The sequence below is a fragment of the Sinocyclocheilus grahami genome, unplaced genomic scaffold (assembly GCF_001515645.1).
Source record: "Sinocyclocheilus grahami isolate Dianchi unplaced genomic scaffold, SAMN03320097.WGS_v1.1 scaffold980.1, whole genome shotgun sequence".
Lineage (NCBI taxonomy): Eukaryota > Metazoa > Chordata > Actinopteri > Cypriniformes > Cyprinidae > Sinocyclocheilus > Sinocyclocheilus grahami.
Window position 1 is genome coordinate 211,589 of NW_015506159.1, and position 24,619 is coordinate 236,207.

The window sequence follows — 24,619 nt, forward strand, 5'->3', positions numbered from 1 at the left end:
AAATTGTACATTTATAAATTTTTTTTTTTTTTTATTTTTTTTTTGGGGGGGGGGGGGGGACCAGTTCTGTAGAATGGCCCATATTGTGCGACATGAGAAGTGAGTGAGAAGTACATACATTTTATTACTTACTATTACAGCTTTAGAGTTTGAAAATGCAGAACTGTTTCAAAAACATATAATGTAAAATGTAAAATAATGTAATGACAGATGGAGGTCACTAACTTCCCATTTTTATGTCCTTAGGTCAAACTTGTGGTGGTTTGGTACAAGGTCTCAATGGAACTATAGAGAGTCCTGGCTTTCCTCATGGCTACCCAAACTATGCCAACTGTACGTGGATCATAGTCACTGGAGAGCGGAACAGGATACAGTTGTCATTTCACATCTTCGCTCTGGAGGAGGACTTTGACATTGTCTCCATCTATGATGGACAACCACAGCCGGGCAACCTGAAGATGAGGTGAGACTTATGCTCCTTATTTCCTCCTTGCTGTAGCTTTGCGATGCCTTTATTTTGGCCTTATATACATGGACACATGCGTCATTTTATGGATTGTAATTTTTGAAAGTGTTTCTCTATGTTTTTCTTGAATGAAGGCTTTGTGAATATCCCCACACAGGACACAGGAAGTGCTTGATTTTAATTTTTCTGACTGCGCTTTATTGAAATATAACTTATCCAGCACCATCCAATACAGTGGGTGGTGGTTTTGTCAGATTCAGCTAAAGGAGAAAAATTACATTAAATTACAGCAACAAATGTAGAACACAATCACAAATGTTGTTCTTGAAAGTATCAAGGGTCAATGTATGTTTCCTGAAGAAAGCTGTCAAAGGATATATTGGGAAGTTTGAAGTGTCTAATGGATTAAGAAATGATTAATAGAGACAAAAACATGTGCAGAGGCCCAGTAAAAATGGATAGTGTAGATGAAGAATGCTTTTAAATGAGAGTGGTTGATGCAAATTTTTACGTAAAGATAGATGGAGATATGGTCTAAGAAATGTGACCCAACCCATCCAAAAAGGTGAAAAACACAATGATTGCAATGATTGTCTGCAGTCCATATAGAAACACAGCAATTCAATGACTGATGCCACTTAAGCAGCCACTCGAGGCACTGCATCACCAGCGTTTCATAAGGAAGCCATCACACCTCAGAGCTTTTGATTAATTAAGCAGAAATTAAGGAGTGTGGTAGGCTACACATCCCTATTCAGGGAACCAGGGTTACATGCGCAACCAAGGTGTTCCCATTTATAGGTTCACTCAATGCTGTCTCAGTAACTGACCCTATGGGAACTCTCTACCACAGCACCATGCTACAGGTGACTGCTATTTAGCTAGCATGTGCCTCAAGTTCAACACAGACTGACAACAAAACATGAACTGACTACTGTTCAAACAGATAAAACCTGAAAACCTGGAGCATACATGGAAAACATCCTACATTTAATCTAATATTATTACTCAATTTTGCATGTGTAATTCAGAAAAATAAAAGAAGCGCTCTGTATTCAAGCATCAGTGTCTTGAACTTGATGCGAGCTGCAACTCGTTGCCAGCATAAAGAGATAAAGAGAGGTGTGATGTGAGCATTCTTGGGCTCATTGAAGACAAATCTTGCTGTTCTAAAATTGTATTGTAGCAACAGAAGCCCTTTGCTTCTTTGCTAGGTTGAGTTGCAGGTCATGTTCTTTCATCCATTTCAAGATATCTGCCAGGCAGTCTGAGATTCATGCAGCTACCATGGGATTGCCTGTTTGTAATGAATGCTGGAGCTGTGTGTCATCAGCATACCAATGGTTGGAGAAACCATGGGCCTATATAATGGGCCTCAGTGATATAGAGAATATGGATAAGTGGAGGGGATCAAGAACTGATCCTTGAGGTACACCAAGTTGATGTACTTTGGATACCTTCTCTGTAATGAGAGAGTGGGCAGAACGATCTGATGGTTGGCTCTACTGCAGTCAGATCTATCAGAATGAGAACTGATGATTTGGAATCAGTCTTTGCAATCCAAAGAGTTTTAGTGTCCGACAGCGAGGCAGTCACAGTTGATGCATGAGCCAGAGTGTCTACTCCCAGAGGTGCTGGAGGCAACAGAAAGAACCAAAGAGGATCACATGGCAGTTCCAAATATCTGTAAGAAAATAGCTTAAAGCTAGAAAAAAAGGCAACATCTCTAGGCAATTTATGTTCCATTAAAGTTGCTCGAGATGCCCCCATTTTCCGCTCCAGAACATGACTTCTATCAAGCCGATCCATGATTCAACCAGAGTCTATTGATCTATTGATTTTTAATAGATTCATATATATATATATATATATATATATATATATATAGTATCTATATATTTTTTATATATATATATATATATATATATATATATATATATATATATATATTTATTTATTTATTTATTTTCATGTGTATTTTGCGGTATACAGAAAATTAGAATGGAGCTGTATGGTACACGCAGTCAGGTAAAGATAGCTGGTATAGTGATATTTTGACATCTCCATGCAATCTTGTTTGGTATCGCACCTTGATTTGTGCTTATTTGTATAAACATGTTGTAAACAAATGTAAATGATAGTTTTTCTTACAGTTTATGCAGTTTTGAATTCTATGGGCTCCTTATACTTTTTGGTTTGGAAAGACACCTACAAAAATACAGAAAATACAGTTTTGTGAGAATCAATCTCAAACTTAGACTAGATATAATAAATTTATCTTTATTTCAAATTGTGTTTCAAGATTCTCAAATCCCAGTCTTAGCATTCATTTACTTGTTTATTTATTTGTTTGGAAATATTCAGATGAAAAAGTGAAGCACTACCCTAGCCATTTGTCTATTTGAGCCACTCTTAAAATGTTACAGTACTACTGTGAGAAAGGGTCTGCTTTCAAAAGAGACCAGATGGATAGATACTGTATATGACAGATAGGTCAAGTTAATGCAAACATACAAAAAACAAACACACAAAGAACATAGTGCATATAGTGTGTTATATTTATGTTAAAATTGTGACCTGGCATTTCTAATGTTGTTTGGAGTCTATGTTCCATTCAAATACCTTTTCTGTTGCAATAAGAAGCATCTTATGTATTAAGATGGCCCAGAGTTGGTGCAGTTTACAGTTACTGGTTTTGTGATAAAAAGAGACTTTATTTCTGCTGCACTTTTGACATTCCTCTGAGGCACTGTGAGGAAAAAAACAAAAAACAAAATGAACATGGATTGCTGTCAGTCCACAAAGAGCATTACTACAGACAGAGACTCTAGAATTTCCTTTGCATTTCTGTAGGAGGTAATAAGTGAGTTCAGAGACAAATGGATGATGCACTGTTTTATTTGGAAGCATTTGCTTTACAAACGTTATATTACATGTATATTTGTAATATATCATATAACTATCCAAACTGCACAAATACATCCTTTGTCATTCTTTGTTTCTTTTATCTTTCTTACAAATTGCCTCTGCTATTTCTAGATGTCCTCAGAGATCTGCCTGTGTCAGATATATGTAACTTTTCTATCTAGTTTGGGCAACCCAGTCTCATAAAAATAAGTACCTCTGGGTACTATTCTGCAACACCGTTTTTACATACCTTACTGCACGTTTCGCCGCAGTTTCAAAGAGAAATGTCCACCGAGTGGCGCTAAAACATGGGTTCAATACGTGAACCCTGGCACGTTTTTATTACGTTGATACAGGTACGTATTGCTGTGTTTTTATTACGTTGCTTCAGGTACGTATTACGGCGGTTCAGAATTCAAATATCCGGGGACTGTCGCTAAAAGTTAATGCTCTATCGTGTTGGAAATATACCCTACACCAAACCCAACCCTAAACCTACCCAATAGTGTTAACAAATGCAAAACTGATATAAAAACCCATTTGTTGATGCAACCGTGTCATTTGAACTTACTTATATGCAGATTTGAACCATTTTGTCGAACCGTAGTTACACAGGATTCGAACCGGAGCTCCTCGCCTCTCAAGTATGTCTCTGTACTCCGTACTCCATGAGCTACCGAACAAACCTACCGTCAATGAAAACCCATTGATATGAAGCTGGATATGTGCGGTGCTCATGTTCAAAAGCATCAGTTTTCAAATCTCCCAGCATATTAAAATTGTTTTGAAGACATAACATGATATTCTTCAAGTAATTGTGCGAAAATTACGCTTTATTAATCGAAACTCTGTAAATGTGTGTGAAAAGGAATAAAAGGTGTCTGTGTTTTACTGCCTCTAGTGTTCATTTCTTTTGGAAACTGCAGTGATATGTACTTATTGGTACGTATTTCGCATCTCGTGAAAATGTGCCCTCGGGTACGTTTTTGCCATGAGACCAGGTTGAGTTTGGGAGCTGTATCTACTAACCCACAGCAGATGCTGGACTTAGACTGGTAATTATGCTGCACATTTTAAGAGATGTTTAAGGTTTCACAAGAAAGAGGCTTGAGTGATTTATACACATAATTCTAATTGTACACAAATTCTAATTGTATGTGGTACATGTGAAATAGCTGATATAAACACCTGTAACCGCTCATCAGTTGAATCAGTTCTTTCTTCCTTTCTTTCTTTCTTTCTTTCTTCCTTTATTCATTACTTATTGGATCTTTTTTTCTTTGCACTTTACTACACATTTAGCTACAAAGAGCAGTGGGTATGAGTTTTCTTTAGGACTCTATTTGTTTCTAACCGGGTTGACTTGGTTCATGGTATGGAGGAAATGATTGATCAAAAATTATGTTTTGGAAATGTTAACTTCAGAAAACATCCACCAAGCTGTTACATAAAAGACCCTCTATCAATTTAGTTTTTCTGAACTTCTAATTGCCAAGTTGCCAGAAAAATCTACTGGAAGGTTTAAAAACACTGCACTGTTTAAATGATATGATGAGGCGATTGCCACAGCCATTATGAAAAGGATTATAATGCAAATACTACTAAATATAATCGTCATACTCTCATTGTCTTTATCATCTTCCTTAAGATTATTGTAAATCCCCTTCTTTCTTACCATTTTGTAATATGGTTACAACATGTGATCTACGGAGCTCATATTAGCTTAAATAACTAATGGGTTTGCTCATGAATTAATTACTTTTGATTATAATCTTCAATCCCTTCAAAAAGTAATAACATTTTTCAAAAAGAAAATGAAGCCTATTTTAGTAGTTATTATTATAATTATTATTTTTTAATGCATTATTATTAATAATTATTATTATTTATTTTTTTATTTTTTTATTGTGACATTTTCATGACAATTTCCACTATCATTAATAATAATAATGTAGTAATGGAAAATTTATTTTTTTAATTTTTTTAATAATTTATTTATGTCTGCAAAATTTCCTATTTTTTTTAGCTAAATTTGGGGTAAAATATAACCTGATCTTTGTGAAATGTAACATCATCTCATAGCACTCTTTGTTTTGAGGTGATATCCATAAACACAAGTTTACTGAGCTTACGACGTTGTGCAAAATGAATGACGCTAAATGTCATTTTATGAGTCAGTGGCAGATGTGATAGAATGTGAAAGGCAATGAGGCTCAATTGACTTTGAGCTAACGCAAAAATGGTTCGACAAGTATCATTAGAAGACAAGTACAAAATATGAATATTAAGATGAACATGCACATTTGAAGTAGGGATTGTTGAAGATGCGTGCTGTGATGGATTGCTAAACAGATTTTCAGTTTGATGATGCTGTAATGATGTATTATCCTGAAGGTGGCACTTTAATGGTGCATTCAGACAACAATCACATAGAGGCACTTCTCAATAGAGTCATTTACCTTTAATGAATACAGTTGAACAATGGTTCCTCTGGCTGTGTAGTATTACACATCTGATCTGATGGGGCTGACACTCGGTGCTAACGCTAATTAAGAAGGAGCCATTACCGCAGGGCATGCATGTCGCTCAGAAGATTTGAGCTCTGGTTCTCCGCTGTGTGTCTCATGGGCCATAATGGAGCTATGTCTTACGGGCTTTAGAGGCTGACACCAAACATGCTGTGACCACGATGTCAAACTCTGTGTATGACACATAAGTGCTGTCTGTTAGCCTCACATTCTCCGCTTGTGGATTTGAAACCTATGCGGGACAATGTCAATCACCAGCTTGGCTGCGAGCTGTGTCTCCCCACCACAAGGTGTCAGTGAAACATTAATGCAGCCCTTTTCATGCTAATGAAATGCCAGTATCTTACATGCATAAGAGGGTACCCTACATTCAGAGTGGGAGAAAAAAAAATAGGGCATGCAGAGATAACCAGTCACTCGAACAAATCCAGCACACCGGATAGAGAATCAAGCTAGCTGAACTAAGAAAGCATTTTGTAAAACCGAGAAGTGGGAAGGTTGCTTTACTCGGCTAGTTCTATTGTTACACTTTGATAATTCTATAAGCTTCTTTATGCATGCACAGAAAACATATCAAAAGTTGTTTTTTATTACCAATTTCTCACATATCAAAGTTTCTTTTAAAACAATAGAAAAGAGAAAAGTACGTGAGAGACAGATAAAGAGAAAAGAACATGGGGAGAAAAAAAGCCATAAAACTTGCTTGTGTGGAACACGGGAATATTTAGCTGAATGTTTATGCTGATCTTTTCCATGCATTTTAAGTATATGGGGAACAGTGACAGTTATTTATTACTTTATGAACCCTGTATAAAACATTATATTATTATGTTATATATTATTTCATACATTATATTATATTATATATATATTCTGACCTACTATTTGGAAGTAACATGACTACTTTTGAATAGCTTTTTGCACCCATAATTGTAATAATCTGCCAGCCAAACCATTACCCTTGACCTTATTAAGGAAGGGGGTGGGCAGGGTGCTTCATTTGGGAATGATACTAAAAGAGTTGTTAGTTTAATATGGCTAGCTAATAACTGTCGCTCTGAGAAAGTGTCGCTCAAATGCACAAATAGTTAATTTCATAGATGTGGTGTATGAATACTGCATCAGAATTGCACAGCCCTTGGCACCAGAGATGCGTTCAGGTTGCTGGGAGCGGTCCAGAGAGAGTACTGTGCCCACAGCAGAATAATGCATCACTTTCTCGCTGACTGATAGCACACATCACTAGTGCTGCTTTATGCACTTCAAACACCTGCCACGGTGCATATGCTCTCCTCTTGCTCTCAGGACTTTGCAAAATACATACACAAGCACCAGAGATGAGTGATTAGACAGGTAAAAAGAGGAGTTACCTTGCTGAAAGGAAATTTAGAACTATAGCTGTATCTATCGGTGAGACATGGTGTGACAATTACTGTGTTCCACACAACTTGAGGAATTTTACCAACAGCAGTGCATTTTAGACTTAGATCAAGGCAAAATAAATCATGAAAATGACCCGTTTGATATTCATATACTTTGTTCTATCTCCATTTAAATTGCTTAAGCAACTTAGACATAGGTTGGCATAGGTTGACAGTATGATCATCATATACCATATATCAGTGGTTCTCAACTCCAGTCAAAATCTGTACCAAATCCTTGTGAGCTGCCTACTTGGGCAGTAATTTAAGGCGTAATAGATGCAGTGCAAATGCGAAGGCTGCAAGCTAGGTTGCATACTTATGTCTCCAATCTACTTCATTCTGGCCACCAAAATCTAAAGTTGCATAATATTGATCCTTCAAAGAGAAGACTGCATGCATTATGACCAGCTCAGGAAAAGTCCAAGTTCAAGATGTGGAAAGAGTAAGAGACCTGTTGATTATATATATATATATATATATATATATATATATATATATATATATATATATATATAAATTATTTTTTTTTTTCTCAAAACTTATTTTTCATTCCATATGAATAAAAATTTTTTTAAATAATAAGAATAATAAAGGATAATTTGAGCCATTATTTGTGTGTGCTGTATATTTCAGTAATTTGAGCTACAATAGCTCTTTTTTGTGATCTGACCAGACGGACTAGCTTTTGCTCCCTATGTGCATCAATGAGCCTTGTGCACCCATGACTCTGATGCTGGTTCACTGGATGTCCTTGCATTTCTTTTGGTAGAAGACTGTTTTAAATACGTTTTGGAGATGCTCTGGCCCATTCTTTTTGCATGCTAATTTGTCCTGCTTCCAACACATGAAATTCAAGAACTGACTGTTAACCTGATGCCTGATATATCCTGTCCATTGACAGGTGCCGTTGTAATGATATAGTCAATGCATTCACTTAATCTATTAGTGGTTTTAATGTTGTGGCTGATCAATGTACAAACGTTGTCATTGTAGCTCTTTTTTCTAACCAGTGGAAGGAAGGGGTTAGTGTTGGGTAAACCAGTTTAGGAAACAATTGCTGTTTGGGCAATTTCTGTGTTATTTGCACAGAAATTATACACTTTCCTTTTAAACAGATGGTAGTGGATGCTTGAGTTTTAATAGCATACACTTACTTAAATTCAGCTTTTTCATGTTAATAAAAAGCAGGCAACATGCATTTGGAACATAGTAACCTATAATAAGAAGCTTGTCAATTGTGTATGTGTGTAACATACTTATTTATTTGTAACAACTGTGAATGCATTTCTATGAATAGCTGTACTTGATAAAAGGCAAAATACTTTATCTTAGGTCCAGGAACTTTTCTTCCCCCCCAAGCTGAGTGCAAGCCTAATTCACATTATGCTTTCTCCTCTCACTGCCAGTGCTGTGTATACTTTTGATGCTTCTGTGAATCTAACTGAGCATTAGCATATTTGACATGGGCTCAGCCACATGCTACATTGCTGTCAACACATGACAGTGGATGCTGTGTTGAAGCCAAAGGCAAAGCGAGGAGTCAGTTAGCAGCGTAATGGAATTAGAGGTTCATTAATCTATTAAAGTTGAGTGGTAAACAATTACATATTTGAGAAAAGGAAAAGTCTATTTGTGTCTCTCATGTTGTTATTGATGAGCAAGATTTGTGTTACACCCTATTCTGAGTATAGTAATGTTGAAAAGAATTTCATTGTCATTCAGGTCGATTAATTATGACAGCTGACTAACCTTATCTTTGTGCAATGCTGTATTGCTTTGACAAGTGTGTTGTTAGAGGGCACTAGACATACGGTGCGTCTGTATTGGTTGTTTTCCAATGAGCACACTCTGAATTTCACCAGCAGGACTTCACGAATGTGGAATCTTCATCAAATACCTGCTGTCAGTGTGGATTTGGTGTGCAAATATTCCTGGATGGTCACAGCAGGATTTTCACGAAAATGATCCTGCCAAACATTACTGCTTCCTAATGTGATGAAACACTTATTCCAAGATACTAAACATAGCGCAGTCACGCCAGACATTCACTGGTGTTCAGCGTGGAATTTTAAAAACACATTGCTATGACACATTTTGATTTATTGCACCTGTCACGGCAGACTTTTCTCTGCAAAGATGTCATGCCACATGATATATACTGCGAATCAGGAGTTTTCTTAGCAGTAATTTTGGGTAAATTTCATGAAATCTGCCAAGACCATGTCCAGTATTTAGCTTAAAGAAAAAAGCCTATTTTTATAACCCCTATAATTGTTTATATATATATAATACATTGTTATACATTATTTTCAAGAGCATATTTCCTCCCCCAGTTCTAATTATTGTAACAACGACAACAACAATCATTATTATCATCATCATTTATTTAAACACAAAGTTTTTGTACTGTACACTATGGTTATTTGTTCTACTGTTTCTAATGTATGTTATGTGTGATTAAAAAAACACTTTATTAGCCTTTGTATGTATTACATTAATAAAAACATAATATTAACATAATAATAATAATAATAATAATATAATATATATATATATATTACAAATATAAAAATATTTGGGGGTATTATAAGGACCAGTTACAAAAATGAAATTGGGTATAGAAAATTAGGTCCCAACAGTCATGCAAATAATGTCATAATGCATTAAAAAATAATGGTCCTATTTGGGTCCTATTTGGTTATAAATATGGGCTGCATTTTTTTTTGCTTTTATAAAAAAAGTGACAACATCAAAATTATACACATAACAACAATAATAATAAAAAAAAAGTTAATAATAGTTGGTATTGGAATACTGTAAATTGAATAAACAATTTTCCTACCAAGTAATACTATAGTTTAAATATAGGGTGTTTATGATAGCAAGCAACATAGCAACGTGATGCATTAAAGGGATAGTTCACCCAAAAATGAAAATTCTGTCATTAATTACTCACCCTCATGTCATTCTAAACCCATAAGTCCTCCGTTCATCTTCGGAACACAAATTAAGATATTTTTGATGCATTTTGAGAGCTCTCTGTCCCTCCCATAGACAGCAATGATCCTTATACATGATCAAAGTCCAGAAACATAGCAAGGAGTTCGCTAAAAAAATCCATGTGACATTAGGGGTTCAACCGTAATTTTACGAAGCTGCGAGAATGATTTTAGTACGCAAAGAAAACAAAAATAATGACTTTATTCAACGATTCGTCGTCTCCGTGTCACCATAGCGCCATTTTGGAGAGTATCCACTGAACGCAAACAGCATATGCTGTTGTGTGTCAGCCGCACCACGTGGATATGTTTTTTTACGTTTATTTACGCTTTGATTTGAATGAAAACAACATATCCGCTGTTTGCATTCAGTGGATACTCTGAATACTCTGGCTCTTGTCTCATTCCGCATCCAGCTACTTTTAGTTGTACAAAACAGTTCGTTTTGCTGCTTGATATTGAAAATTTGTGTGTCTTACCATATTATTTTAATGTATTATCTTAATTATGAACACACTGCTTTGTAGTGCAAACAGTTTCTCCATTTAATGCATGTTGCTATTCTTCTTGTTATTTACCTATAGCGGCTAATGAACCGGAAGTCTCGCCCATAGGCTTACTTCCGTGTTGAAGAAAAAGGTGGATAGTAACACACACACACACACGGTGGGTTTCCATGTTTTATGGGGACATTCCATAGGAGTAATGTATTTTCTATCCCCTTACCCTAAACCTACCCCTCACACAAAACTACTGCCATTTTTCTCTTCTAGAACTATTCTACAAGTCATTAATATCGAGTGTCTTACATTTCTAAATGGTAATTTAGTTAATATATTCCTTCCTTTAACCTTTGTATAGCAATTTAACCAGCACAAATGCACAGTGACATACAACAGTCATACACATACTGTGTAGTAGCTGCATAAACTACTTTAAACTAATACACTACTAAATGCCACTAGCCTCACCAAAACAGAACTGTTGGTCAGGATGCTTAAGAAGGAAAATAACAGAGCAATGTTTTACTTAAAAAGAGCAAGTTCTTTACTTAGGGATGAGAGGAAAGGACCTTTCATTTTGATAAGGCAGATACAGATCCAGAAATTTTTTTGATTTCAGGGTCATGTGTGCATTTCATATAACCTCTGTACTGAGTCGTCCATATATTGGATCTTTCTTGTGTGTCATGTAATAGAAATGAAATAGTAGGATTTGTATGACTCTATAATCAAGAAAAGTGCAAATGCAGTCAAAACTGTGGCAAAGCCGCTCAGAAGCTTAATTTAGGCTTTAGTTAACGCTAAAGCTAAGTCCAGAGTTGGTTCATTTTTGCCATCTCTTATACAATGGAGGGACAGAAAGGGTATTTCAGAATGTAACATCCTCCACCGATAGTAATTTATTATTCTGGAGACCCTGAATTGACTTGCAGTGGCACACATCTCCCACCGGGGGCGCTGTCTTATTTCTGTCTCCAAAGAGGATGAGCTGTTTACTTAACGTTTCAGCTCCACAAATAATCGCACGCACAGCGCATCAATGGAGAGATAGCCAAGGAAACGTTGTGTCCTTGCCAGTATGATTTAATAAGGTTTATGTTTGTGCAGTATGGAGCTCTGGGAGAACAATATGTCCCTGTGTACATTAGATTTCAGGTACTTGTGTCCACAGACAGTTGACCCAATAATTTGTCACCGCCATTGTGATGTCACTACAGAGTATTTCCTCTCGACACCCCCTAGAAGGCTGACTTTAAAGAGAGGAGAATTCAGAGCTGGGCTGGAGGGAAGCCAAATTGCTTGCCTCTCTAATGCTGACTTTGCGGGTGCATGAATAAATGATTTTTCCAACACTGGATAAAACCCTTGTAAGCTATTGCCACTGTTTTAATTGCCTCTGCCATGCTATTCATACAGACAGTTGGAGTCGGGGGAAAAACTGCACATGAGCAAATAAACTTGTTACCTAGTGGAGCATTTTCCTATGGCACCACCCATTTTACTCTGCAGCCCATCGCCATATGTTTTGGGCAGATTTTGAGGAAATCTTAATTATTGCTGTTCTTCTTGCTTTCTCTCCTATTTACTTGTTTTCCTCGTGTCAGGATGCTGTCTTTCTAGTGTATTCAAGTCAATCGTATTTTCTTCATGAGGTGCTTTTGAAAATACAGATTAAGCAATGTTTTTAAGTAACTTTGCAAACCCTTAGTAAATTGTGTCAACTTTTAATATACTTGTATATTACTCTATTCTCATTTATATGCACCAATATAGCAATGCATATTGATAAACAACAATATACTGTATTACATATATTTTAAATAAACATTTACTAAATGTAAAATACCTCATGGAGACTCATGTGATGGCACTTCTGTGGGTGATGATACAAACACTTGACTGAATCAGAGTTTTGTGTCAGTTAATTGAAATCAACTCTAGGTACACTTTATTTTGATAGCCCACATTAGACATTCTACTAATTATAGTAAGTAGTAAGTAACTTTGCAACTACATGTCAGATAGCTCTCGTTAATTTGCAACTACATGTCAACTAACTCTCATTAGAGTAATAATAGACAGTTAGGTTAGGTTTAGGGTTAGTAGAATAATGCACTTGCAAAGTTACTTACAGTTAGTAAACGGTCTGACATGGGACCATCCAAATAGTGTTAGCAGATATTAAGTAGACAGTCTACTAATACTCTAATGACTGGTGGCTGACATGTAATTGCAAACTTTATTATAGTTAGAATGTCTAAAGTGGACTATCAAAATAAAGTGTTAGCCCAACTCTAACAGCAAAAGTAATACTTGAAGTTTCCTGAAATACCACTGGTTATGTTCTTAATGAAATTTAATTCCAAATAAAAACATCAACATTTACAAAGTTTACACATTGTCCAGACTTAGTAAACATTCTCATGGTGACAGTATGAATGAACTTAAGTCATCCACTCCTCTCCTGCTGTGGATGGTGTGAAATAATTACTCAGAAAACAGATATGCCTTGTAGTTGTCTAAAAGAAGATAGATCTTCAAAATCTCCAGTAACATCTCTAAAAGCATTATCTCTAAAAGAGAAATTGGATCTATTAGTCCATTTATGTCAACACACTTGTCAAAAGAAGTAACTATGGACATTTTCTTCCATTCACTGTTTTATAAAGATAGAATGTCTGATTACTCAGCTGTTTTGCAGTGGCATTATAGCATTACAGCATGACCGTTTTTTCCAGGTTCTCCAGCTGTTTTGTTTTTCCTCCAGCCAAGCAGCTTGTGCTTGACTTCCATGCTTTAATGCCTCAGAGGGGAATCACAAGTTGTTATGACTGTATCTCACATTAAAAGTACACGGATGATTGATCTAACAGTTCTCTGATCTTTTGAACTAATTGAATAAAAATGTTTACTGCATCCTCCTTTAGATTCTGCTTCAAAAGGACATTACAAACCGTCCTCAGAGGCTGAAAGGCCAGTGGATTAATTTGCTCTGAATGCAGGATCAAAATGTTCCTAGGCCTTTGTGGGCTCTTAAGACTTTTCCGAAAGTGAGATGACCAGTATTGTTACATTTCTAAGCATCTAAAAGGCTGATAATTTTCTTACAGAGTATTCTGTTGCTTGTATTTAATCTAATTGCAGTAGTGTTACAGTAAAAATCATGAAACACTCCCAAATATATAGAAAGTAAACACTTTGTGCTGCAAGCCCACTGTTTGATTTTTGATCAATGCGTAAAAATTTCTTTACAAACCACTTGTTTGTTTATGTTGTCAGCACTAAATAAAATTATCTTATGGGCCACTTATTTATGCAAATAAAATCAGGATGATGAGTATATTGATTGTATGATGATTATGATCAGCACATCATATTGACAGGGATGGCTATGGATGACTATGTCTGAATATATCACACAATATGGATACTTTTGCTTTAAATTCAGTTTAGGACAATAAAGTGGATTCAATTATAGGACAATAAAGTGGATTCAATACTTTACAAATGAAAGGTACTTCATATCATTTGTTTAGATTCTGTCTTTATTTAGAACTTGGAGACAAACTAAAATAGTAGATAATTCAATCGATAAATCTGGCATCAGTGCAAAAACAGCTTCTTGACACTGTAAAATTAATATTATGTAAATAAACTGAATTTTGATTGAATGAACCACATTCAAAGTAGGTCAGGCAGAATTCCTAGATGGAACTTTTGAATGGTAGAGTATCAACCTATTAGAATGATTTCTGAAGGATCATGTGACACTGACGACTGGAGTAATGGCTGCGAAAAATTAGCTTGGCAACCACAGGATTTTTTTTTTTTAATAATATATTCAAATAGAAAGTTATTTTATATTTATATTTCAAAATATTTGCATGTGTGTTTTATTTTATATTTAATATATATTTTCTTAATTTGATCATTTATTTTACACACACACACACACACACACACACGCACGCACGCACGCACACACACGTTAGTTTTTGTGAATTGTGGGGACATTCCATATGCGTTGGATTTTATGTTTTTTTATACTGTACAAACTGTATGTGCTATTGCCCTACACAACCCTACACCTAACCCTACTTGGGGACATGGGGTAATGTCCTCATAAGTCACCTTCTTCTTGTAATACCTATGTCATTATACAAATTTGTGTCAAATTTGTGTCGTGCAAAAAAGTATTTAGTCAGCCACCAATTGTGCAAGTTCTCCCACTTAAAAAGATGAGAGAGGCCTGTAATTTTCATCATAGGTATACCTCAACTATGAGAGACAAAATGAGAAAAAAAATCCAGAAAATCACATTGTAGGATTTTTAAAGAATTTATTTGCAAATTATGGTGGAAAACAAGTATTTGGTCAATAACAAAATTTCATCTCAATACTTTGTTATAATATACCCTTTGTTGGCAATGACAGAGGTCAAACATTACACACAAACACACACACACACACACACACACAAGCAAAAATATCTTATAGGAGAAAAAAAAGAACAAACTACTGAACAAAGTGCAGGTTTGCTAGTGTAGCTCATGCTGAACTCCTTTTTGGCAACCCAGAAGCCATCATCTGTTTGTGCTCCTGGGTCACAAGTTCACCTCCATCCTACTGCGCCTTGTCGTCTGTTCTTTATCACATTGGAGGTTTCCTTTTTGTTCAGCTACCAACACAACTCACCGTGTGGCTTACCACTCTGCCTGTGATAAAATAACCTTGCTATTGTGCAGGTAACATGCCAAGCCTAGAAGTAAGCTCACCTTTTATCGGTACAATAGCTAGCAATTGCTCTAAAACATGAGAGAGACGTCATCAGGAGGTGTTGAGTGACGTGAGGTTGCTGTCATGTTTTGCAGAATTATTGTAATATAGGGCTAGGAATGCAAGCATAGGCCCGCTTCGGCATCCTGTGGGAGAATAATTGCTCTGGGGGCTGTGATAAAGTGAGGAGAGAGGATGAACGCGTTTCTGTATGTGATAAAGGATGTCATAGAGGAGGCCTTGAGAAATGTTATGAAGGCAGAATGATTACAATATGAATATGAATGTTTAAAAAAAGGTGGTGGTGCTGATGTTTGAGTGTACAAGGATGAGAGATGGATTGTGCCATTTCTTAATAGGAGATTTGCATTACAAAGCGCTTACTACTTTTAAAGAAAGGTTTTTGGCTCCACTGCGGCCATAAGAGGAATACAAAATAACTGACCAAAAAAAAAGCTTCCACAACATAAATTGCTATTTATATAGGTTATGTGCCATGGATGTGTATATACAACTGATATACACATCCATTATATGCCATATTTGTTCTAACTTTAAGGGGTCATGAATTGACAGAATAAGCTTTACTCTGATATTTTGACATACAGTATAAGAGTTTACTGTACTATAAAAATATATTGTAAGTTTCAACTCAAAACTTGTCCAAAAACATATTTTATTAATTCAATCATTGTTGTTTTTTTGTTTGTTTGCTTTACTTTATTATGCCATAGAGATGAATACAAAACGAGACTGTTGTAACTACTGATTGCTATGTCAAATAATTCAAATGTATGACAACTCACAGGTATGGATTCCTGTAAGCATCATTCTGTATTTGCATACTCAAGTTCAAGGGGGCAGCCCAAAATAGTGAAGCTAACAGTCATATTGTACATTCAAAATTTCACTTTAAGGACAAAGTGGCATTGATGAGTTTGAAAACAGTAATACTACACTCTAAAAAATGGGTCAAAACAACGCAATAGCTGGGTTTGTCCCTTCTTAACCCAGCACTGGGTTATATTTAACCCAGCATTTTTTAGAGTGTAGAAAAAGTGATGTATATTATGCAACAAAACAACAAACTGGTTACTGAAACAATGTATACTCAATGCATTTTGCAGCTAAGGGTGAAATCAGTATGTACATTAATTAATGTTTTGGGACAAATATAAATGAAAACTATTAGACTGGCACAGTAGGATTCTGAGAAGCCTCCACTCTCTAAAAAATGCTGGGTTAAATACAACTCAGTGCTGGGTAAAATAGGGACAAACCCAGTAATTGGGTTGCTGGGTCAAAACAACCCAATTGATGGGTTTGTCCCTATTTTACCCAGCACTGGGTTGCATTTAACCCAGCATTTGTGTTGTGGTTGGCCTGTGGCTCGTATGGAATTATCATTACAACCGTTTTTTTTTTTGCGCACCCCTGGTTAAGTTGATTAAGCTTTAATACCTACCAGTAAAATACACCAGAACATTCTTCAAGAGTCTACAGAGCCATTTAACTACCTTTTGCCATTTCCAGAAACACAATGCTCAGCTCATCAGTATTTTCCTCATGTCATGAAGAATATCCAGAGGGGTTGATTGTAAAGATAATTCCAAAACCTGGAAAATAGGGAGATAATCTGATGAGAGCAATAGAGATGGGGAATTAAAAAAGAGGGGGGGGGGGGGGGGGGGGGAAAGGGGGGGGGGATGGAACAAATGGCCATCACCATGGTCAGGCTTACTTAAAGACAGAAATAAAACCAATGTTCAGTGATGTATAATGTTTGAAAAACCTCAGGGCTAGGCAGAAATTGAACAGTGTGAGAATAATTAGAACACCAGGTTGTGGTCACAGTGAAGGTGGGCCAGAAAATGGACCACATTATTAACACAAATCATCTAAGCCATTCATAAATAAATAAATGAATAAAAAATACAACTACTAATGAAAAACAAAGTTCTTCAAGACAAAATGTAAACATTGGCTTGACAAAGTTTAGTATGAAAGTCTACACCGATTTAAAGGTTATATTTACGACTGAATGTTTATATCTTGAAACAGCTAAGTTGTTGTTGAGGTTTTATGAAAGGTTGGTAGGCAGTTACTAGTGTGTTCTAACTTCTAAGTGGTTACTAAGGCATTGCTAGGCGGATGTTAAGGCCTTTTATGTTGTTGCTAGCTTATTACTAAAGTGTTTAGAGTTGCTGGGCTGTAAGGCATTGTTGAGGTGTTCTGATTGATAGGTGCAAACTAGAGCATTAATAGTTAGAAAAAGAGATCATAATCAATTTTTTTTAGAGACAAGTGGATTAGTTTGTGTAATACAAAGGAGAGAGGCAAGCTTTTTAACAGCCTACAAAGAGAGATATTAGTAATGTAAGAGATAGTAGTAATGCAGTGCATTTGCAGCCTGAACAGCTATCAATGTAATCATTATGATTTTGTTGGCCTTTTTGTGTGTTTTTCTCTACCAGTAGAAAAGATGAAACCATTAAAAGGGATTCAACAACTATATATATTTTTTAATTCAACTCATTTGCAGCCCGTCCTCTTTTTGCACTTGTGTACAGTAAAAACTAGTGCACAAAATGTTTGAGTTATTTAAATGGTCATTTTATTTTAAGGTCCAATTCTCGCTACTAACATACCATTAACTATGACTTTTGCCTCAATAAACTCCTAATTTGCTGCTTATTAATAGTTAGTAAATTAGTTGTTAAATTTAGGTATGGGGTAGGACTAGGGATGTAGAATATGGTCATGCAGAATATGTGCTTTATAAGTGCTAATGAACAGCCAATATGTTAAGAATAAGTGTGCTAATAAGCAAATAGTTAATAGTGAGAATTTGTCCCTATACTAAAGTGTTACCATGTATATAATATATTATAATTATATTTATAAATAATTATATTTATTTTGAATTATTTTTTTAGTTTGATGCATTTCTATATATAACCATATTTGTATATTTTTAGCAGTAAACCAGTGGTACATCCTAAAATGTATTGATGACTTATTCACTTTTTTATGTTGCCAAGAATGCACACATTCAACCGTCAAAACTCTGAAGTGATGGAGAAAGACATATTTATGCCCCAAAATAGCCTCTGCAGAACATATCAATCACAAAGTTTGGCATACTGTATACTATGCCCCTTGTTTAATAAACTATTTTACTGTTTTGATAATGCAACAAATAAGACTCTATTACATTCAGTTTGATACACTTTACTATGTTTAAATCCATTCTACAGATTTTCTGTCTATATCAGCAGAGACAATGGCAAAAAGTGTGCAGATTCCATTTGGGCTGTATGTGAGAATACAGGTATTTTTCTTTAGGTGACTACAAATTTTGTCCTGAAGTGAAGTAGACAGATCTAGTATGTAAGGTATCTTTAGTGTTATGTATGCTACAAAAGTAGATTATCCATCTGAGTGTCATTGAATTATCTTCAAGTGGAAAGAAGAACACAAATTGTGTGCATTTGCCACTTTTCAGTCTTCTATTTATTTATATTTTCTTGCATTGGACCTATTTTGGACAGCCACCATCCAAAATCATACAGTGTTGCTTTGCTGTATCTCCAGTGACTGAGATTAGAATTGACACACACACACACACACACACACACACACACACACACACACACACACACACACACACACAAACAAACAAACAAACAAACACAAACAAACAAACAAACAGGCAAAGACAGGGCATGGATCAAGTATGAAAAATGGCCTTGTTGTCAGAGAAGTGCACAATTTATGGATTGATACACTGGTCTCTCAGGATGTGTTGATTCAATTTGTATTTATTGCACCAAAAGTTACAAATCTTTATACATAGGCTTTTCCTCCCAAATACACATGCATAGGGATAAAACTGGGGGTCTTCTGAGAAATAAACATTACTAAACATTTTTTTCTTCAGATTTTCTCAGTTAAAAAGAAATATCAGTCTCTATAAAAATATTCAATCTGTAAGCTGGCATGAGACAAACACCCCTACTTTTTCCTAATTAAAAGTGAATTTATTTCACAATACAGTATCATGATACATTGTGGATTTGTGCTGGAAATAGTGTTTACACACACACACACACACACACACACACACACACACACAAATGAAGGTTAATTAATTTCATTACATTTACTTTTTATTTGGCGCTCGACACAAACCAAAATATATAGTCCAAGAAAAAATATGATCAGTTTTTCATCAATAAAATTGTTATAAAACATTACTAAAGATGAATGATAAAATGAAATCATAATTGTCCATAGGTAGTATGAAAACTTTGAAAGGGAGAAAATTCTTCAGTTATCTTGAGTTGGAAAAGGTTGTTCAAGTCAAACACAAGCAAATAATACATTGGCACAAATTAATGTGTAACTTGGTAAATAATTCTAATTTGACATTTGCCAAAAGACAGACTGTGTGTGTGACATACAATTATCTTTGACAACTGTGAACAAAACACTATCCATCCCTTCTCCAAACCACTTATCTACACCTCTGACACATGAAAAGATACAGAAATATATTTAGCAATTGGCCGATGATTTAGGTTGTCAACTGAGGCAAAGCACTGAAGTAGCATCAATTCTGTGAGCTGTTAGTTAAAGTCCTAAGTTTGACTAAATAGCACAGAGGATGTGATTAGGCTTCACATTAGGGATTTGGACTCGGCTAAGCAGTTATGTGTTAGGCCATCATGTGTCATTCAATTCTTTGTTCATTTGGCACTCAAATTACCATTATCCAGGACTGCATCACAATCGTATCAACCTGCAATCATTCAAGTAGGAGCTTGTCAAAATGATGCTATTCTTTCAACACCTGTTCTATCAGAATTTACATTTTTCAAGTTTCTTGAAATTACATACCAGTCAAAGCCCAAGTATATTGAGGAAATGGAAAGGACCTCGAGTGTTTTGTCGGAAGGAAGAAAAACATGATTAATATGTCAAATCAAGTTTTTATCCAATCTAAACCTTTCCATGCCTATAGACAGAAGGGGTATTGGACACAATCCACTAATACCGGATGTAATGCTCAACAAAACTAAGAATAAACAGGTTTTGAAAGCTGGCTTTATTGCATACCTGCGGATGTTTGGCTTTAGCTCCCGGCAGATAATTTTCAAGATGTTTGGCAAAAATCAATAAATGAAAATGAGATTTCATGGATTGCACAATACCGAATTGCTTAATGCATTTATGCGTGACATTCAAAAGCATCTCAGTAAGTGTAACTTCAGATATATTTAGTTTGGTCAGTGCGCTATATCTTCTGCACACACACACACACACACACACACGTTAGTGCATTTTTCTGTGAGTGGAAAATAGGACAGGTCTATTGATACCCATTGAATCATTTCAGATGAGTCTTAAAAAAGCACCATGGAAGTGAGATGTACAATGACGCTATCATAGTCTCAAACTGATTTTTAGCATAGTAGCCATGCAATTTGTAGCGAATCAGCTCATGGGAAATATGAATAATTAACCATAACTAGTTATAATTAACTATTCATATTTTAGATCCACTGTAGATATTTAGCTGACCACTCAGGGTCAACCGTCTTGTCAATTCTAAGAACGTTAATTTCCTGGTTAAAGGAAATAACTTTCTTACTGTACAATTCTATAAGTTTGTAACATAAATCTGCATGATTATTGACTCCGGTTATGAGTAAACAATGAACACGTCAAGTGTGAAACAAGTAAGGTTTTATTAACTACATAAACACTTAAACTAGTCTAACATACCACATAAACACATTAAGCCGGTCTAACATAAACATACACACACACACACACACATACAGTTGGTATAGGAAAGGGTTAAAGTTTAACTCAGCATAGAAAGAGACATAAAGAATGGATTTTATGGAACACTTTGCATGTATATTCAACAGATCAAAGCCTTCAGGGAAATCAAATAAAAATTAGTGTGTCAGATTGGTCGAGACGCTACAAATTTGTAATGAAATTACTTTCATAAAGCATTATGAAACTTCTTGCAAGCATATACATTCATCATGACAGATACATGTATCTAAGAGCTAATGCACAATGGTCTACTTTGAATATGTTGCTACAGGATGTATTCTTAAAATAGTCTAATTTGTTACACATTTTATTGCAAATTCCATTAATGGAACATCAACAATTTAGTGAACAGTTCGATTAAGAGAATTAACATGAACCCCCCCCCCTTTTGTCCTCAGATGGCAGAATGGTTTGGCCAGTAAAAGTTTTGCTTGAAGGTTAAAAGTGTGTGGAGAGGACAGGCCCGCGGCAGCACAAATGTCCTGCAAGGCCACACCCAAGTTGAAAGCCTTGGAGGCTGCCATACTCCTGGTCGAGTGCGCTCTGACCCCCATAGGTGACGGGAGGCCAGAGGACTCGTAGGCTAGTCAAGTCAAGTCAAGTCACCTTTATTTATATAGCGCTTTTAACAATACCGATTGTGTCAAAGCAACTGAACAGCATTAATTAGGAAAATAGTGTGTCAATAATGCAAAAATGACAATAGTAAACACAAATTTTTCAGTTAAAGGCAGTTCATCATTGAATTCAGTGATGTCATCATCCAGCTCAGTTCAGTTTACAGTGGTACATTGGATAACACTGGGAAAGCGTACCCAGTTGGGACGCTACAGAAGCCACATCCCGCACATAGGAGGTATCATGTGGAAATTACACATACGGACTGGCCCTCAGGGCAGTACTACATATGGAAGTCCCTGCGGAGACTCAACCCACCTGGGGTGAGATCACTACGCAGCAGAAGATGGCAGTGAACGACTGCCAGGGAAAGACACGGGCTTACCGTGAGGGGAGCCGTACCGTGGAAGAATACACATGTGGGATCACCCGAAGGGGGAATCACTACACACGGGCACCTAGCCCAGCACAAGGGCTGACCTTGGGCAGCTGAGGGTCTGATGGCAGAACGGGGTAACAGAAACCCGGTAAGTGCGTATCGCCATGCCCATCTCGGGACCTGGTCGTGATGCCAACACTGAAGTGGTCTCAACCCGAGCGGCGTGACAGCGGCTACGGATGCCATATGCCCCAGGAGCCTCTGAAATTGTCTCAGTGGAACCACCGTCTTGCACTGGAAGGACCCCAGGCAGTTCAGCATCGACTGAGCAAGCTCTACTGAGAAACGTGCTGAGAGGTTGACCGAGTCCAGCTCCATGCCGAGAAAAGAGATCCTCTGCACCGGGGAGAGTTTGCTCTTTTCCCAGTTGACCCAAAGCCCCAATCGGCTGAGGTTACTGAGCACCATATCCCTGTGTTCGCACAACTGCGCTCGGGACTGGGCCAGTATGAGCCAGTCGTCGAGGTAGTTGAGAACGCGAATGCCCGCTTCCCTCAATGGAACGAGGGCTGCCTCCACGACCTTGGTGAAGACACGTGGCGACAGGGATAGCCCGAAGGGGAGGACCTTGTACTGATATGCTCGCCCTTCGAACGCAAAGCGGAGAAACGGTCTGTGTCAAGGGAGAATCGAGACATGAAAGTACGCGTCCTTGAGGTCGACCGCTGCGAACCAATCGAAAGGATGGACGCATTTAAAGATGCGTTTCTGCATCAACATCCTGAACGGGAGCTTGTGAAGGGCCCGGTTCAGCACGGGCAGGTCCAGGATTGGTCGTAACCCACTGCCTTTCTTGGGTACGATGAAGTATGGGCTGTAGAAACCTGACCTTATCTCGGCTGACATTTTAGACATTTGCTCTTTTAAAACACTCTTTTAGAGAGAGCGCTGAAGCGCCCAGAGGAGGTCGCGGCGAGACCGCAGAAGGGCAGTTGCAGCAAGCCGAAGATGAGCAGCACTGAATGGCAACCCCCGCTGATGCGCTGTAACACCAACGCAAGCTGTTTCTTCCAAACACTCGCGGAGATTCGTCCTTAGAAGGCTCGGCTCCAAAGCGAAAAGCTGATGTGCATTTGCACGCGCTGCGGGGCGGGGTGCGCGTGGCGAAACATGCACGCCAACTGTCATTGGCTTGTTTAGTTAACACTCAAAGGTGATTGGGCTCTCGGGCGAGATCCCAATTTGTCAGTCACTGACGTAACGTAGAACGTGACTTACTGAATGGGAACTCTAGCTGCTGCATTTTGGACCAGCTCGAGTTTGTTTATTAAGCGTGCAGAACAACCATCCAATAAAGCATTACAATAATCTAACCTTGAGGTCATAAACGCATGGATTAACATTTCTGCATTTGACTTTGAGAGAATAGGTCATAATTTAGATATATTTTTGGAAAATGGAGATGGAAAAATGCAGTTTTACAAATGCTAGAAATGTGGCTTTCTAACTAAAGATTGCTATCAAATAGCACACCTAGCACACCTAACTGATGACGAAGAATTGACAGAGCAGCCATCAAGTCTTAGAGAGTGTTCTAGGTTATTATATGCAGAGTTGTTAGGTCCTATAATTAACACCTCTGTTTTTTCAGAATTTAGCAGTAAGAAATTACTCATCATCCAGTTTTTTATATCGACTATGCATTCCGCTAGTTTTTCAAATTGGTAATGATCAGTGATCATATCATTTACAAAAAGTGCTTTCGTAGAAAGGGACCTGATATTCAATAAGCCAAGATTTATCATTTGTTTATCCATATTGCAACTGTTTTTTATTTGTTGAACATCAGTTAAATTGTTACTCTTAATTGGGTTTGGATGTTTTTTGTATTTTCTAGTTCGGGGAACAGACACAATCTCTATAGTGTGATATCTAGGCGAAAGAGTCTCTATGTGCTGAGAATTAACTGATTTCTGTGACATGAGGCGGCTAGCAGACAGTCGGTTTAGCCAGTCTGTAAGCTTCCTGACCTGGGCCCCAGTTAGTCAAGTACAAACTCTAAGACTATGTGCCATATTTCTAGAGAGAAGATCGGCACCACCCCAGGAGGGATGAAGACCATCTCTTTTCAACAGGTCAGGTCTGCCCCAAAAACTCATCCAATTATCT

General features: G+C 36.9%; 1 protein-coding gene across 1 annotated transcript in view; it reads left to right on the forward strand.

The window, feature by feature from the left end:
* Window positions 1-24,619, forward strand: part of LOC107565077 (CUB and sushi domain-containing protein 1-like) — a 208,201-nt gene that overhangs the window by 146,071 nt on the left and 37,511 nt on the right. Inside the window, exon 2 of the mRNA XM_016250262.1 lies at window positions 247-463. Within this exon, the coding sequence (XP_016105748.1) occupies window positions 247-463 (217 nt within the window). The remainder of the gene's footprint in view (window positions 1-246; window positions 464-24,619) is intronic.